This window comes from Struthio camelus, chromosome 1 (genome assembly GCF_040807025.1).
Source record: "Struthio camelus isolate bStrCam1 chromosome 1, bStrCam1.hap1, whole genome shotgun sequence".
NCBI classification, from domain to species: domain Eukaryota; kingdom Metazoa; phylum Chordata; class Aves; order Struthioniformes; family Struthionidae; genus Struthio; species Struthio camelus.
Genome location: NC_090942.1, coordinates 62,638,157 through 62,655,840, shown reverse-complemented (window position 1 = coordinate 62,655,840; position 17,684 = coordinate 62,638,157). Strand labels below are relative to the sequence as shown.

Below are 17,684 nucleotides of genomic sequence, written 5' to 3'. Positions count from 1 at the left end.
AGTAATACTAGGAAACAAATAGCCACCTTCTGCTTCATCTGCCTGTTCATTAGGTCCACTCGTCTTCAAAAGATGATGCTTGTATGAATCTCTTCTAAATGTCTGCTGCATCTCTACATAGTTTTTTGGCTTCATTGGATTAACACATCCTCCAGGTACTATCTTTGTTTTTATTCTTCGTTCCTGCATGCTCATTTCCATTTCTACCAATAGCATGTGTTATCTGACAATTAGTGAGACTGTTTTAGTGGAAGCTTATCAACACGATGAATCTAAACCAGCAACTAGATAGACTAACAGAATCCAGTTAAGTTAGTGAAAGAGTTTGCAAGAGAGACAAGCAGATGTGTCTCAGATAAAGAGACTAGACACCGACAGCCTAATATCAGCTGAAATTACTTCTGTAGGTATTACTTTAAGAAAGGCTTTTTAGCTGCCAGGATGACCTTGGGAGAGCGGATTAGGGACCATATAACGCCTTTCTGCGTAACACCTAAACGCTTCGCATAACCAGCTCCTGAGCCGGGATCACAGGATAATTCAGATGGGAAGGGACCTCCAGAGGTCTGTAGTCCAACCTCCTGCTCAAAGCAGGGTCAGCTCTGGTATCAGACCAGGTTACTGAGGGCTTTATCCAAGCGAGTCTTGAAAGCTCCAAGGATGGAGGCCTGCCCAACCTCTCCAGGAGCCTGCTCCCCTGCTTGACTGTCCTCATGGGGGGGGAAAAAAAGGAATGGCATCTCTGAACATTATTTCAACCTAAATAAGTTTCATGGAAGAATATCAGTCAGATTTATTATTATTTGTTATTTAATTCAAATCTAGATCTAAGCATTTGAAAATAGTAGCTTTACTTAATAAACCATCTAGCCACCCTACTAATATTTTTTGAGCTCTGCAGATGACAAACATGACCTTGTCTAAAAATGTGGCCACTGCTACCCTAATTATCTCAATGAACAATTATGTGCTCAGGTATTATGGTATAAATTTCAGATGTGTAAAACTCAAACATAGCCATTTAATCTGCCACATTTTTAACACTGAATATCAAGCCAGCACAAGGTCCATAATACATACAACACAATCCACTGCTGAGAAAACACTGTTGCTAATTAACTTCCACTGTTTTTAAAAACCTTCAGTCTTGCTGAAGTTATTCTAAAAATGCAGCAGTACAACGTAGCATAGAAACAACATTCGACCTACAGTAATCAGAGCCACTGGAAAACTGGAAAGGGACAACAGTCCCTCCAAGACTGGCACTTTTAGTAGCAAAAAAAAAAAAAACAAACCCAACTTCTTTGAATGGAAATGGATGCTAAATTTCCTAGACAAAAATCTTGGAAGATTTAATCCTCAAAAGTTCAGGGAGCTACGTGCTCTTCTCTGAGTTTACGTTAGTTCCCAGAGCTATTACAACTGTACTTTCAGGCAAAAGATCACATCTCCTATTTGCATGGGAGTTTCGGCATGCAGACGCTACAAATGTCTTTTAATACATGACAGAATCTCCTAAATCTGCAAGGCTACTGAATCATGGGGGGGGGGGGGGGGAAGGGGCCAGCTTCCAGCAAACTGATTTAGTAGCATGTTCTATGCAAATTTGAAAAATAAACAAACAAGCAAGCAAACACCACCACCCCCTGCCGAATCCATCATGCAAGTCACTACCTTCAGCCTGTTTAGGAAAACACTAAAGCTCCTCCATATATATACTTATTGACTGAACCAAAACTAAAAAACTAAGCAAATTAGGAGTGACAACATGTCACTCTTTGAAGTGACCATGCCATCATCTGATTTTGTCAATGGTGAGGGAGAGAAAGCAAAAGCACAGGACGTTGATCCAAATATTCAGTGATATATTGCAAAAATCATTTAAATACAAAGAAACAGCAGAAAGGCATGGGTTGTTTTTGGTTTTTTTATTTTTTTTAAAACTCTGGCAGAGAAGAACTTTATTAGGAAGATTCAAATTAACAGATCCAGGGAAAGTAACCTGAGAAATATGTTAGGAGGGAAACATTTCGGACTAAGGCATTGAAGAAAACTCAACGATAAGTGGCAAGTGAATGTGCATACAGCTTTACACTGCCAACTGGTAGAAGTTTTTCTGGAGGTTTTGCTTAAAAAAATGCTTCTGTCAACTGCTCACAACCGAGTCTGTTCCTAGAATACATCTACGCTATGAGTTAAGAAAACCTCAATATCACTACAATTAAACAGGATGCAAGAGTCACTTAAGAGTTCTCTTTAACAGAAGAGTATCCGTGGCTCAGCTAAATAACAACTAAGGAAGAACACAAGCCCAGAAGTGTTAACGCTGAGAAAAGGACTTAAACACAGATCAGCATAAAGGGCAAAACCAAAAGAAAAGATTTTTGCCTGCAGAATGGGGAAGTTACCCGAAAGCAACTTGCAAGATTGGTCTCTCAAGGGAAACCAAAGACCTCTTGCAACTTAAGCACTTAACATAGTATTTATCCATCCCATTTCTCCCAAAATTGCTACCCCTCAAGAGGAACAGCAGGAAATGGTGTGCAATAAACTGAAGCAGCTGGTACACATTCCTCATGGTTGTCCCTGCCGCAGAAGCTGGGCAGCAACTAAAGCTGCAGGCAGTACCCACTTCCACCATCCTAGACTAATTGGCCATCACACCTGCCTATCAAAGGCAATGTACACCTGTAATGCAGGGCCTAGCTGCAAACAGAGAAAACTTAAGTTTTATTTGAGCTTTCTGCACCCTCACTTGCTGCCTCTACACCAATATAAAGAAAGAATTTTTAATTGAAAAAGCAATTTTAGTTTTCATGGATTGCCAAAGAACCCAATTCCCCACTGAATTCTCACCTGCTAGCAGAACAATGTTTCCTACAGGAAGAAACACTGACAGGTAAGTGCATTCACGGGATACAGGAACATCATTCCAGCAGTTCCACAAAAATTTAAAGTTAAAAACCCTTAGTATGTACCTAGAATATACAAACAGGTGCTGCAGTCTTTCTCAGTCTCAAGCTCCTCTAATCTTTCCTTGTTCGGTGTTTTCACCAACAGCAGAGTAATGTTAGCAAAAGCAAACTGATGTTAAAAGCATCCGACAGCTTCACCAACACTAGTTAGCATCTAGCCTGTACAAGGTTCCTGGACCAGAGAAAGGAAACCTTTCCCTTATGAAATCCAAACAGGGCCTTTTGACCCTTCTATCTTCCCTCTCTGCCCCCCTAACCCAATACATTGATATTATCATCAATAGTGCCAAAAATTATGTGGCTCATGTCACAAGCCCTAATGTCATAGGCCATGAGCTCCCCCCCCCCACCCTGTGCAGATCCATCTGTACTAAAATACCAACTCCTTACTATGCTAAATAACTGCTTGCAAGCAGGATTAGATGCAATATAGGTGGATTAACAAGATATAGATTTTTACTTCAAGTATGAGTGGATTAGCACAACAGTGATACAGCAGAAGGAAGGAAGGACCTGCAGAAGCAGATACAGCAAGCAGAAGGACCTGTCTTGGTTTCCATTACTTCTCTTTTTTGGCAGTAAAAGAGGGAGAAGCTGGGAAAAAGCCTAGACAAACTAAGGAATTCATGCAGAATAAATGCTTTGGCAGAAGCTGGAACAAAGCAGCAGTGCTGAAGAGACAGCACCAGCAGCTCCTTCCTGCTGCAGCAGCACCAACTGCAAGGGCCATATTAGTGCCTGTATTAAGTTTTTACTATTGTCCTAGTATCTTTGGTGAAAAATTAGGCTTATCTATTTATTAAAACAGTAACCTACAAATCCTGCTTTATTTCTTTATAAGTGTGTTAAGATTTGCAGGTAGCTTCGTCTTCCCTTCATTGTGGTAGTACATCAAATGTGTTAAGAACCGTTTATTCCCCTTATGCAATAAGGCAAGAAAGACTTTTTTTTACAAAACTAGATCAGGGCAGGCCAGTATTCAGTCCAAGTTATCAAAATTGCTGACACTTCATTTTATTCCATCAATGCTGTTTATACATGTTGTTTAGTGTGCGTGTAAGGGGCTATTTTGTGCCTCTATAAGCATCCTGACATTAAAATATCAATTTCTACATATCTGGATTAGGGAAAGTAATGTTACTGAATAGTATTGAAAAGAGAGAGTTAACCTTTTTCTAAACAAAAATTTGAAGAAGTCACATTAGAGACTCGTATGTTAAAATTACTAAATGAAGAGCCTTGCGAGCTTTCCCTTTTTTTAAATATTGACAAAAGAGATACAAGACTTCAAGAGTTTCATATTTCATGTTTTATATCTTCACAGTATCTTGAACAATCTTTATTTCTCAAATTCTGTACACTGCTTACCATCATGTATTTATTAGTATGAAGGAGAGGTTATTAAACTTTGAACTGCTGTAACTGTCAAATATTTAACTCTAAAGAGCAATATCCAGTATTTTTAAATTCTTTCAAATAGAATGTCATAGCTGTAAATGCAGCCAAGACCATATGTAATCATCTGATCTACGCAGCGCATAAGCAACTTGGGCAGACTTCACAGATCATGATTTAGGTGAAACCATCTCAACTATCCCAGAGAATTAGAGGTGGCTCCTCCTTTATTCTTTTAACTGTCATGCTATGGGGGGGGGGGGGGGGGGAAGGCAAAGTAGTCACTATGCATATTGTTCAGGAACGCTATGCTAATGATTATGCATAAACACCATTCCTGCAAGCCAATTAAAGCCTGATTGTGAACAGGGGCCAAAGCATCTCCTTCCATTTTGCTTTTCACTACTGTTTTGCCTGGGTCTTTTCCAAGACAGCAGCAAGACTATTTTTCTAATTGCCAAAAATTTCCATGCAAATCAAACAAAAAAAGGAAAAAGTGAGCGGCCCCCCACCCTACATCCCCCATCAGCAACACCAACAATGGTTACTATATAGAAAGAGAGCCTACTGAAGGGCTGAAATCCAGATTTCCACCTCCCTCCCCACCTAGAGGCGTTCAGGTCAGTGCTGACAACTATTGCATCCTCCCAAAACCAATCCAATCCTGCTAATTAGTTTTTACAGGACAGTTATTTACAGCACAAAAATCTTTCTCATTAAGCCTCAACCTGGTAAAGCTAGAAGTTGACCAATTTTTTGTTGCTGTAGCATTATACTTCCAAAAGGATCTTTATGCAAGATTGAAGAATCGTGCATTATCTTAAAAGCTGCAGAAGAGTTACTAGAAACACGTGAATATTCTCCTTTCCCGCACGACTGCCTACAAATCCCCCACGCAGTATTTTCTTCCTTTTCGGGATCGCCGACTGCGTGATTTCAGGACAGTGCAACGGCTGGCACGCTGAAGCACGCCGAAGAACAACGCGACTCAGTTCGCTTACCGAACACAGAACGGTTTTACAGGTATTAGAAACGCGCAGAGCTCCCAGATCTCGGCCAGCTGCCGTTAGCGTTACTGGTTAACCTGTCTATGGCGCCTTGTTTTCCCAGCCTAACGAGCTAATCGATCTCACTTCCCGATTTCTGTGCCCTTCAATGATGCAACTCTGCCCAGGCCAGGAGCACGCAGGAACCTTCCCGTGTGACCCAGCAACCTCGAAGGGTTTCCCGTATGTGCTGAAAAGCCTTCCTTGCACCTAAAGCTGGTCTACTTGGCCGATACCGTTTACCGAGTTTCCAAAATCGAGCAAGACGACGTCCTCGCGGATATCTGGCAACTTTTATCGTTAACCACCTTGCGGGGCAGCGCAGCTGCTACTGCAGAGCCAGGGCACACGCGTGTAGCCTGCCCTCCGAGTAGCAGCTTTGGGTCGGGGACCCACAGCCGGGCTGTTCTCGCAGCAGTGCCCCGCGCCGGGAGCAGCCACGGGGGCCTCAACCCGCACCCCACGGCCAGGCCTCGGCGGGGCCGTGGGCACGGCGGCGCCCCGGCGGGGGGGGAAACAAAGGGGCAAGGCGCCCCCGCCGCCCGCGAAAGGTGGTGGTGGTGGGGGGGGGGGAAGAAAGCTGGGGCAGCCCGAGCGCGGCCGGCGGAGGCGCCCGCCGCCCAGGGGGCCGCCTCGGGGCAGGCCGAGCGCCCCGGCTACCCGCGCCCCGGGCACGGCCTCCGCCGCCGGGCCCGCTGCTGCCACCCGCACCGCGTCCCCGCCTCCACCCCCCCCCCCAGCCGCTAGGCCACAAAATGGAGCCGGAGCGAGGGGACGCGGCGCTCGCCCGCGCCCGGCCCCACCGAGCCAGGGGGCACCGCTAAGGGGCGGCTGCCCCCAGGCGCCCCGCCAAGACACCCCCTCCCCCCCCCCCGCCGCCGCCGCCGCCGCGCCGCCTCCCCCGCCCCGCTCGGCTCGGCCCCGCCGGGCGGCCCCCGCTGCCTCCGGCCGCACAAAGAGGCGAGCGGTCGGTGGCGGGGCCCGGGGGGGCGCCTCGCCCCCACTTCCTGGTCCCCGCGGCGGCGGCGCGGCGGCAACGCCGGGGCCCGGGGAGGGAGACGGACATTTCATTCGAGCCTGCAGTGGAACCGGTTACCAATCATTGGCCGGAGCCAGGCACAAACCTCCAGTGCGGCCCTGGTTGGCTCCCTCCGCAAATCGGCTGTTTGGTTGGACAGAAAATGGCTGCGAAGGAACCAGTCCCAGCGCGGAGCCTCGCTTCCCGCAGCCGGCCTGCCCTCCCTCCGCGCCGCCTCCCCGCCACGCGCGCCGGCTCTTCCCCTCAGCGCGCCCCCTCCCGCCCGCCCGGCCTGGCCCTTCCCGCCTCCTTTATGCGGCCGGCGGCGCGGGCAGGCCGCGGACCCCTCCCCCCCCCTTCCCCTCCCGGCCCGGCGGGAGCGGGAGCGGCCCCGCCGCCGCCGCCGCGCTGAGGTGAAGGCCCGTCCGGAGCGCCCCGGCCGGCGGCGGGGGGGGGACAGTCCCACGCCAGAGGGATCTCTCCCGCCGGGCGGGGGGCCGCTTTCGTTTTATTTCGCTCGTTATTATTTGTTCGGTGGGGTCAGCGGCGTCGTGCAGCTCAGCCCTTCCCCCCTCCCCGCCCCCCCCCCCCCCCGAGCTGCGGTGAATGAAATGACGCGCGCCCGCGGGCGGTCGGGCAGCTGCTTTGTCCCCGTCCTCGGCCCCCCTCATCTCTGCGGCAAGGAGCCCCTTTCAGTAGCCCACGTTTTGACAGAGGGCTGCAAAGCTTCCTCCGCACCGTGCCCCTTCTGTATTTAGGGCCGTCCTATGCCAGGATTTAGGCTCCTCGGTGGAGATTAAAATATATGTCACATCTCCCAATGGCTTTGCTCCCATCCTAGGTCTCACACAGACTGACGGAGAGGTCGATGGAGGAGGACAGCGGACCCTGGGACACAGGTCCCAACTGGCCGTTTGGTGGGACAAAAGTATTGAGCCAAAGGCTCTGTGGTTCTGTCTGGCCCCTTCCCTCCCTCTGCAGGCATCTCACCGCAAAGCTGAAAAGACTACTTCTCTCTGCTAGCAGAGGGCCAAAGGAGCCCATGTGCCCTCCAATTTTAGGCTTTGTTGTTGTTCTCAAGAAATAACAGTCTGTTAGGCGGAGATAATACTTGGACTGGCTTCTCCACTGAGCTTTAGAAGCCTCTCTTTATAAACATTCATATGAAGTGCTTCATAGTGCACCAATCCAGCCATTCACTAGAATCAGAGGTAGTGATTTTTCACGCAGGTAAAAAAAAAAGACATTCCACACACCTGCCATCAACTCCCATTTCTTTGCAAACCCTACGACGGAGATAACAAGAATGTTCTTAATACTCTGTACTGATCTGCATTACTTGATGGTCTTCAGTATTTTACTTAAACTGGTATGAAACTCATGTTTCACAAAGGCCTGTGTTAACCTTTTTTTTGCTCCAGCTAATAGCTAGTATATACAATACATTCCTCTCTAATTTTTCTCTGGCATTTGAATTTAAACAAAGCAAAACTCAGTAAACTTTACAAATTTCCAATTGGTTTCACATAACAAAAGTGTTAATTTCATATGTTTCTGATATATCAGAAAGATTCGGCTTCACTCAAAATGTTCATGGATTTGGACTGAGTTTCATGTTTAAACTGAAACATCAAACAAGACAAATGTTTGCTGCAATGCTATATGCAGCTTGATTCTGCCTCCTGGGTATTGTGAGCTTGTATTGTGAGCTCAAAAATTAGTTAATTTTTTGAAAATGTCTGGAAGATGTAAAGTAATACAAGAGCATTCAGTAACTTTGGGACCTTAGGGAATTCCTTTCCCTCTTTATCTATTTTATAGCTTGTTCCCTCTTTATCTATTATGTTATAGCTTGTGTTTACTAAATATAATGCTGTGACAATACAATATTCATCTTGCTCTGCAGCTTTAAGATCTTCGTATGGATTCTCTCATCTCAACCTGAAATTGCACAAATGAGTAAAAGAACACCACAGACTGGTGTGCAGGTTCTTTGGGGGCACAGGACAGACAATGCTCGTTTTCCAGGCAGCTAGTCAGTATTTTGTTTCTTTCCTTTAAAGTGTGGCCCTCAACTCTTATTTACTGCACGTTTTTCAAACTCTAAACAAAACATCTTAATTGGTTTTCCTGTGGTGTCTTTGCTGGCAGTTATTACTATTGTACTGACAGAACAACTGCTTAGCCCCCGGTTTTACACAAGGCTCTTCATTAGGACAGTATAGTAAGAGCAGACATTTATGGTTACTGGTGACCAAACATCACCCCGTGGCTAAAGTGGCTAAAGTCTCCAGCTAAGCAAAGCCAGGGAATCGAAGTAAGATGACCCTTGTTACCCTTTAATTGGTAACAATTTCCATCATGCACTCTTGAATTGGTTAATTATTTTATCCATATGCTAAGCACATTCTCAAGCTCCATATAGTTCCAACACTTTGTGTTCTAGTCATCCCATATATCCCGAAATGCTTTGTCTGGACATGTCCAAATCTGCATCTCCCCTCTGTACAAAGTTAGGGATGTCTTGTGTGGACCTTCATGAATCATCTAGTATAATTCTTGTTACTTCGTTATCTAGCTGCTTATCTAGCAGCTGCGTTATCTAGCTGAGTTACAGTCTCAAACTCCCCATCAGGTCAATTAGACTTCAGATTTTCCAGAATCCAATCTCTCTAGTCTTCAGTGTGATGCTTGTATTCTGTACAAGCAGAATGTTCTGATTTGTCTCTCCTTTTAGATCAGCTCAAATTCTGTCTAAACAAAAAGAGGGGAAGAAGGTTCTATAGCAGGTGGAGTTAACTGCGGGAAGATATGAGTGAGTGCGCTATTTTGTGAGGTCGTCATTTTGTGCCTGAAACTTCCAGTAAGAAAATCAAAATCTCAGGCATCTTCTATTCCACTCGGTAGGTGATAGCTAAGAAAGTTGTCAAAGATGTCCGACAGATCTTACAACTGAACCTCCTTTCAACTAGAACAGATATTTCACTCTGCTCCATGAATGTGCCTCACTTGTGGTCTAGACTCTGTCATTTGAAAAAGTATGTGTTTGAAATAAGAAATTATAATTTATGAAAATACAGCACTGGATGGTAGTGGGATTTCACCTAGCATTCTCCAGACTTCTCATTACTGTGAAATTGTGAGTGTAACAGACTGGAAAGAGGTCTGTGTCAAACTATAAACTCCATTCTGCTTCCCGAGTTTCACTGCATTCTTAAAAGTTATCTTTCTAATGTTTGTTATCTGCTTTCGTAGATTAGGGCATTCATATTTGTATTAGACAATCCTAATTGAAAGACACTTGGAAGATGCTACAGATACAGGCAATACTACATGAAAAATGACCGACTATGGAAATCCAGAAGAAACTATCTACAGATAATTAAACAAGCACAGGAATCATAGAAGGGTGAGAGCAGATGGAATGAAATTAAGTTTGGAACATTTTTCACTTTTCCAAAGACCTGTAACTCTCACTTGTGTTGAAAAATTCTTTAGCTACTCAAGTGTACCTTGCTTTTAGAAAATATTTCCCCTTTAATGGTACAAATTTAGACAGGTTTTTAAGGAACTAGGTACTCACGAGGCCTTCAGACTGTGTGGTCCCCCACAGCTCAGAAAAGGTGTCACATACAGGGTCTGTACTGAGACAGTACGCCTGAGAAGCAGAGCTATAATAGTTGCCAGCTCTTGACATCCACACTACGAGGACCAAACGACACGTTTATTCACAGCAGGCTGGTATCCAGCCAAAGAGGGAGCTGCGCACAACGTGATTCTGAAAAGACTACTGTTCATTTGGGAAGTATGGTCCAAAGAGCAAGGTGCAAGCTTGGATTCAATTTCCAGTTCTACTGCACACTTCTTGTGTGACACTGGGCAAATTAACGTAAATCCAAGCCATTAGATTTCAATGGGAAGTGCTTAAATACCTTTGAAATCCAAGTTTTAATCGTTTTGTACCTCCAGTCCCCATATGCTGAATCAGTAACAGTACTACCTTTCTACTTGGAGCTGTACTGTGAATCGCTTAGATACCAAGAGAACGGGAGCGGTAAGAGTATCACAAATAACGAGTGCAGCCACTTCCTGAAAATTTCTTGAGCCCGAACTCCTGTATATAACCTCTAAGACCTGAAATCATTTTGAGCCTTTTCCTCTCCACTGCTCAACTTTCCTTCTTTCACAAAACGTGCAGGAATTTAATATTTTGAGGCATATAAATTTGATTAAAACTGGCCCATGTTTCAAAAGTTATTGGGGGAGCCAAGATAAACAGATGGACAGCGCATGAATGCGTAAGTTGTGTTCCCTTAGATAAAAGAAAAATCAACTTGTTATTGGTTTCACCAGTGGAACAGCTAGTCAATCAAGTAGATCCAAAGATACCACTTGAAGTTTAGATTTACTAGTTAATCCTAGCCAGGTGGGCTTAAATGCAGTTAGCAGCAGGCCTTTTGAAACATACCCACAGCAGAACTGACTTGTAATAAGGTAATTTATACGTCAAAACATGTCCAAAATATGAAGTATAAACATTCCACAAGAGCAACAAAGAACTTCAAAGTAAATGTCCAAGAAGATGGTCCAAACAATGATTTGAAGGATTAGAAGCGATCTTGGCAGAGGCCTCTAACTTGGCCATGAATAATATAGGAACAGTTGGAGGCAAAACTACAACAATATCTTCTCTGCTTTGTTTTCAACAAAGCAATATCACAGTTTTATTGAGATGCAATCTGACAGGAGCCCTGCTTTGCAATTGTGCAATTATAGCCTCCTGGATAAAAACATTTGCATTGGTTTTGGCTCTTTTCTAAACACAGGAAAAAATCAATGCTCATTTTAAATGGAGAAGGATAAAATCATTTGGCTTTTCAAACCTTATGACAAATACCACAAAGTATAAAATGAAAAACCTAAGTACCTCTAGTAACATTTTAACTATTAACTTTTTATAGATATAGTCACAACATATTTGCAAATATCATTCACATGAGTTCACTTGCTATCATCTGCATTCAGCTGCATTCTGCAGTTGTTATGCGTTTCTGGTTTTCTTCTACTATCATCAGCTATACGTGGGATTGAATTTACTCAGTAGCATAAGTATGGCGAAAGATGTCTTACTTAATTCTACTGTGCAAGAGGACAAGCCGCTGCTTAACGGCTCTGCAGTGAAACCCTACATCTCCCATGGGTGGGGAAACTAGGTTCCATTGCAGCTCTGATTTGGGTATTACAGAGGGAGAACAGAAGGCAGCTGAGGTGAAAATGGGAAATGAGGAAGTGCACACTGTTGCCCAGTTCAGCTGTGACTGCAAAGATTCAGTTATGGAAGCCCTAAGACTTTGAGTACCAGTATATGGGGGTATGGAGTAGGGGCTACAGAGAACTGCAGAACTAATTTCGGCTCTGTATTGTCGGAATTTCTTGTCGCAAAGCCCATGTACTCACATTTCGTATATGTGTTTGAATTACATCAATGTAATAGATTATTAGAGGTATCTAGAAGCTGTGGCATTTGTCAGTATTCGTGGTTTTCTTCCTGTAGAGGTGACTATACGGGATGCCAAACTGCACTGAGTTGAAGGCCTGTGTACCTTACAACTGTGTCAACAGCATCACTAAAAATTGCACTCTTAGTCAGCTACCCAGAATCTGTTGCACTGGGTGGATCTTAACTGTGCCTCTTAACTGTCACTAAGATACTGACACTGTCACATTTGCAGTGTAGGCACAGATTTCTTCTGCCAGCTTTAACATGAAAGCTTGAATTCTTCTCACCTGAATTTGTCCAATCTAAGGGCGAGGGAGAGGCTCTCTCTTCAGAAGTGCCTGTCTCTGGAAGGGATGAGTTGCCATCTGGAGATGCCTGTCTTTCTCCAATGACTACAGAAGCAGTTTAGATCAAGAGCTTACATGAGAGGCCAAACTTTTAGGTGGCTAACATAGGATAAGATGAGTCTAAGCTTGCAAAAATGGTATGTTTTTCAATAACATTAATATTCAGAAAACACAAGGATTATGTCAGCTTTACTAACGGTAAGATGTGGGTGACCATGCATTCAGCACTAAGCATTCTTAAAGTCTGAAGAAGGTGACACTGTGGGCTCTTCATTTACTGAGGCAAGCCTTCCACCCGGTTTATATATAGAAGGACTGAGGAATCTTGGTGGAAACAGAAATTCTAGTATTATTTTAATGATCTCTCTTAAAATAGCCACAGGGAGCTGGGAATCAATTATCTCAGAAACAACTGAGGGACTGATCCCATCGATGTACCGTTTCGATTATGGCAGCTCTGTTACAGGGTTCATCAGCAGCAATCACGCACTAAATACATGTGCTATAAAAAGCCTTTATCAAGACTTGAATACCTCACATTTCATCTTCAAAAAGAACATTATCAGTTAATATCTTAATTTAATTACTATTTTTATTAACAATTCAGGTATTTTATAGACTTTTTACATGTTAATTGAATTTATCACAGCTGATCTCTGAAAATCACCAGAGGTATTAAGTGCTCTATTCCATATAATAGTCCACTATTCAAAACATGAAGCAATGTGACAGATTTTCAAAACTTTCTTTGTTCTACAGATATTTCTAACGAGACAGTCTTTGTTGTCTTGCTTTTTAACACAGTAGTTCTGAACATCCGCACTAAATTTCCATGTAGATGGAACAGTCAAGTCCAAAGCATATTTAAATCAGTGCTTTGGAATCAGCCTGAAATAGGCTTTCAGTCTCCCCATGACTTCAACTGGCAGACTTACATCAGACTCCAACAGGGATTTAAGTTGGTGTCTGTACCAAGGAGATATTACAGGATCCAGGGTGTCCTTGAACTTTTATAATCCTGAAGACTGCTCTCCTTTGTGTGTTCTTGCTATTGGAAAAGGACATCATGCCGATTATTTATGCGTAGGCTAGCAGTGGGACTCAAAACGTGCTAGGCATTTTCCAAGCACAGTGGAAGATAAAAGTCCCTCCTCCCAAAGAATCTAAAAAGAGAGAGATGGGCAAAGAAGGAGGAAAAAGGATTTAACATATAACCAAGGCTATAACCAAAGCATCAAGAAATCATTGCAGTAGTAACTGGAATATACTGCATTTTGCTTCCATCTTCCTCCTTCCACTTCTCATTCTTCTTCTTGTCACATTCCCCTTACATTTCAATGGCCCAACATTGGACCTCACGTATGGGTGCAGTTCAGTCAGCTAAGAATAAATTATAAGATAAACAGATGTATTTGGCTTTACATAAGCCCCGTACAAAGTTTAATTTCTAGGAGAAATTTAAAGAAAAAGAGGGTAGATACTTTTTCGCTCTGCTTAGAAAAAAAAAAAGATTTAACATGGGCAACATTGTAGGAGAAACGAAAGACGTCTATGGAGAAGCAAACTAACAGAGTAAAGAAGTAGATCTGAGCGAAGAATAGATGACAGGGCAAAATAGTAACTGTAGATCAGCAAAAACGAAAGTTTTATAGAACCTTGGGGTTGATCATAACTTGTGATTCAGGAGAGAGTAGGAAGCCTGAGGAAAGACTAAAAAAGGAGTTATCTTTTAAGATGGCAAAATCAGGAATGGTCTGATCCAAATAATAGTTAAGGAACACAAAAGCTCCCAGGCTGTACTTCAAATGGTCCGAAGATGATCTTAGTGAGGAGGTTGTAATAAATAAGGTAAGAGGTAAGACGGGCCAGTAGAACTGTAGGAAGAAGAAATGGATTTAGAAGAGTGGGGTGAGGAAGGCGAAAACTACATACTAGTCTTCGGGTGCAGCATCAAGATTTTGTTCTATAGTGACAGAGCCTTTGAATTACTATACTTAAAATTTGCAAATGATTTTGGATAATTCTGATTTTTGGATTCACTTGTTTGGGCACTCAGACTTGATAACATCTTAACTGTTGGACTTTTTGGGGGACAATTTTTTTCTATTGCTTCAATGGAACTTCACCACAACAACACGAGATCTTTTTTCTTTTCCTAATGGGAGGAAACGTGATTAGAACATAACTGCAAAACAAAAAGCTAAACCAGACATTGCAAACAGTATCAAGGACAGCAGCGGTACTGCAAGCTGTTTTTTAAACTTGTTTTTTCAAACTGTCTGAGTTGCCAGCTGATGGTCCCCATTTGATGCAAATATGGAGATGGGGTTTGGTTCCTTCTCTCAGCTTGTGCTGAGAATGATTTTAATAACTTTAATTCTGAAGCTATAATAATCCCTGAACACCTGTAACAATTATTAGCTTCATTATCATCATAATTCTTGCTATTACAGATTATCTATAATATCTATATTGAAAATATCATTTCTAAAATCTCAGTGATCATTCCCATGGCAAGTTCAGAGACTTTTTTCCATTTCTAATCTTAAATTAAATAATCATTCTTTGTGCTAGAAACTTCAGCTGGCACTGGAGAGATCACTGCAGAGTGGAATCGTAGCACAGCATCAAAAATGTGAGTTGCTTAAGTCCTCTGTGAAAAAAAAATCAAGGACTGGGTGGCAATGCCTCTTACACTCAAAGACCCAGTTATTATCCTGTTTTCTTTCTTCCCTTTCACACATTATTGCTATTATGGCAAAGCGCTGAGAGCTTAAGTGGTTTGGGGTCCTCTACTACAAGCATTAGTCAGATAATCACAACTCTGAGGGGGCTATAAGCTAAATCTCTGCAATATTTACATTTCACATCGAGGGACACTTAGAGGGCATGAGTAGCTCGCTTGCTCAGGGCACCTTGCAGTCATGTTACAAATTGGACTAAGAGCTCCTGAGTCGGAGTCTGTAGCAGGCATTTTGTTGTAGTGCTTTAGCATTAGGTGTTGTTCCCTTCCACGGACAGCATCCTCCTTAGTCAGTCAGGATACAGCCCAGTAGTCAATCTGTGCAACTGAAAAGAAGATTCGTCCACCAGAACATTAAGAGCTGGTTTGGCATCTTTTCTAAACCTTTCAAACAAACACCAACATTTGCCGTAAGCAAGAATACTGATTAGATAAGTTGCCTTATTTGGTAACTAGTCACACGCTTCCACATGAAAAGACAAGAAAGTTCAGAATTTCAGCTGACAGTAACAGCAGGTATTTGTGTGCTGCTTGTTGATGGTTTATAGGGTTGTAGGCTCTTGTTTTACCCTTCTTCTTTGTTTATGCCAGAAATTCTTCAGGGCAGGCACTTCTCTTGCCACTTATTTTGTATGATAGCGGCCACAATGGGCCCCTAACCGAGGCAGTGCTGTACGAAAATCATTACAAATAATATCCAGAGCCCAGAAGGGAGCAATGCGATAAGCCTAATTAGGCTTTCTGCACGAGGTAGTGAATCTTTCAGTTAGAGCGTCTCCTCCCTTATACGATTTCTAAGTGGGAACCGTTCACTGCGAGGTAAACATTTCTAAAACGCCTTTTGGCTGCTCTTTTCCCTCGCCAGCGTCCCTGCCGCCGCCACAGTCGCGTTGGCTGTATGGACGGTCCCTTGACCTCAGCCAGGCCGAGCTGCGGCTCAGCGCCAGCAGCCCCGCACGGCATCACGCCGGGGGAAAAAACAACAGCAACAACAACAAACAACAACAAAAACAAACAAAAACCACCCAAAACAAAAAAAACACACAAGAAAACAGACTGATTTCGGGCAGTATTTTACCGTTAGGCGACTCTTGGCGCAACAGCTGGCCCCTGGCAGACATCTCCCCGGGCGCCGACCTGCCTCACGTAAGATGGAAGGGGGGGGGCGCGCCCCCCCACCCCTCCTCACCCGACTTCCCCTCCCCGCCGCGACCGTTACAGCGAGACGCCGCCTCGCGCCGCCCGGCCGCGCCCCAACGGCCGCGCCCCAACGGCCACCGTTGAGCGCGGCCCCGCGCCCGCCGCCGCTGCGGGGGGAGTGGAGGGGGTGCTGAGAGCCGCCAGGGGGCGCCGCCCGGGGCTGCGCCGCGCCGCGCAATGGGGAGCGCCCTGCAGAAGAGCAAAGCGGTGCGGCAGGCGCCCGGCGGCCGCCCGGAGCGGCGGTGGCGGCGCCCAACAGGTAGGCAAACCCGCCCGCCCGCCCGCCGGCGCAAAGAGAGCGAGGGTCTGTGCCGCGGCTGCTGCCCGGGCCGCCGAAACGGCTCGGAGTTGGGGGGGGGGGAGCGGAACAGCCCTCTCCCCCGTGGAGGTGATTTCTGCCCGGCTGAGAGGCTGTCGCGACAGCGGTGGGGAATCTGTCTTTCACCTGGCCGTTTTGTACCCGTTCAGAGTCACGGCGGGCGCTCTTGGGATGTGGGGTTTAACTGTTGCTCTGGCTGGCTCCCTAAGGACCTGGCGATACGGAGAAGTGACGAGCGTGAGTGAGGTAACGAAGGGCCGCAGACGTAACTGGGCGTGCGCCCCTGCCCTAATGAAAAAGCGCTTTTAGCACATAGTATTTCACTGGGCGCCTACTGCTGAAAGAACGCTTTCAACTCTGCCTATTTGAAGATTATGGACAATTTCTAACGCTTGGGAAAGGGGTACGTGTGTTCATAGGTGTTTTTAATATACATAGTAGAGAATTCCCGAAACTAAAACACCTTGGCCGTTTTAAGATAGTATGTAACATTTTACAGGTGTAGTATGTAGAAGGAAATTGTCACAGTGTCTTCGCAAACAAAGAATAAAGATGCCTGTGTAGTAAGAGTTTGCATAAGACAGGAGCACAGCAGTGGATGGCAAATACAAAAAATGAGGCTCCCGCCAGTTAGAGCTCATGAAATACACTTATTGTTGTGGCTGCATATTGCTTAGTACCTTTTTCTAGCTGTGTAAGCACAAAATCCCACAATCTGAGTTAAGGGCATGGCATTGGAAGCACTGCATATCCTTTTACCCTAACTGTGGAAGACTTAAAAGAAAAAAGAGAAAGAAAAGCCTATCAAACTGCCCAAGCATACACTCTCAAGAGAGTCCAGTTGCCCGCGTACTTGAAGGGTAAGGCAGCTCCCTCGGACCAACTAGGGAATGTTCCCTTACCTAATGTTGCCAACTACTAGGTTACTATTAAGAGTAGTAACCTAATCAGTAGTACCTGATTTAGCTTTAAGTCAGATACTGAAAGCAACGTAGGTGCGGTAGCGTGGAGTTTGGGGCAGGATAAACGGCAGTGTAGTTACCCAGTGCAGTACCCAAACCTGTAGTTCCCTCTGATGACAGTGTACCCACTGACAAACTCAGAAGTGAAGCCAGCATCTTAATGAGCTTTTTCAGCCTTG

The 17,684-nt window shown here is 44.7% G+C and overlaps 2 protein-coding genes across 9 annotated transcripts in view; one reads left to right on the top strand and one right to left on the bottom strand.

Moving 5' to 3' along the window:
• The window catches only part of NFYB (nuclear transcription factor Y subunit beta), a 29,831-nt gene extending 13,570 nt beyond the window's left edge, over window positions 1–16,261 (bottom strand). Inside the window, exon 1 of one of the 8 annotated variants that reach the window (XM_009680005.2) lies at window positions 16,103–16,261. The gene's annotated coding sequence lies outside the window, so the exon portion shown is untranslated. Of the gene's footprint in view, window positions 1–5,371; window positions 5,456–6,480; window positions 6,701–16,102 lie in introns of those variants that run through there. The other 7 variants (XM_068944247.1, XM_068944301.1, XM_068944275.1 and 4 more) reach the window with 7 other exon arrangements.
• A 105-nt stretch (window positions 16,262–16,366) lies between these two features.
• The window catches only part of TXNRD1 (thioredoxin reductase 1), a 41,774-nt gene continuing 40,456 nt past the window's right edge, over window positions 16,367–17,684 (top strand). Inside the window, exon 1 of the mRNA XM_068944233.1 lies at window positions 16,367–16,483. Coding sequence (XP_068800334.1) covers window positions 16,402–16,483 — 82 coding nt within the window. The 5' untranslated portion in view covers window positions 16,367–16,401. The remainder of the gene's footprint in view (window positions 16,484–17,684) is intronic.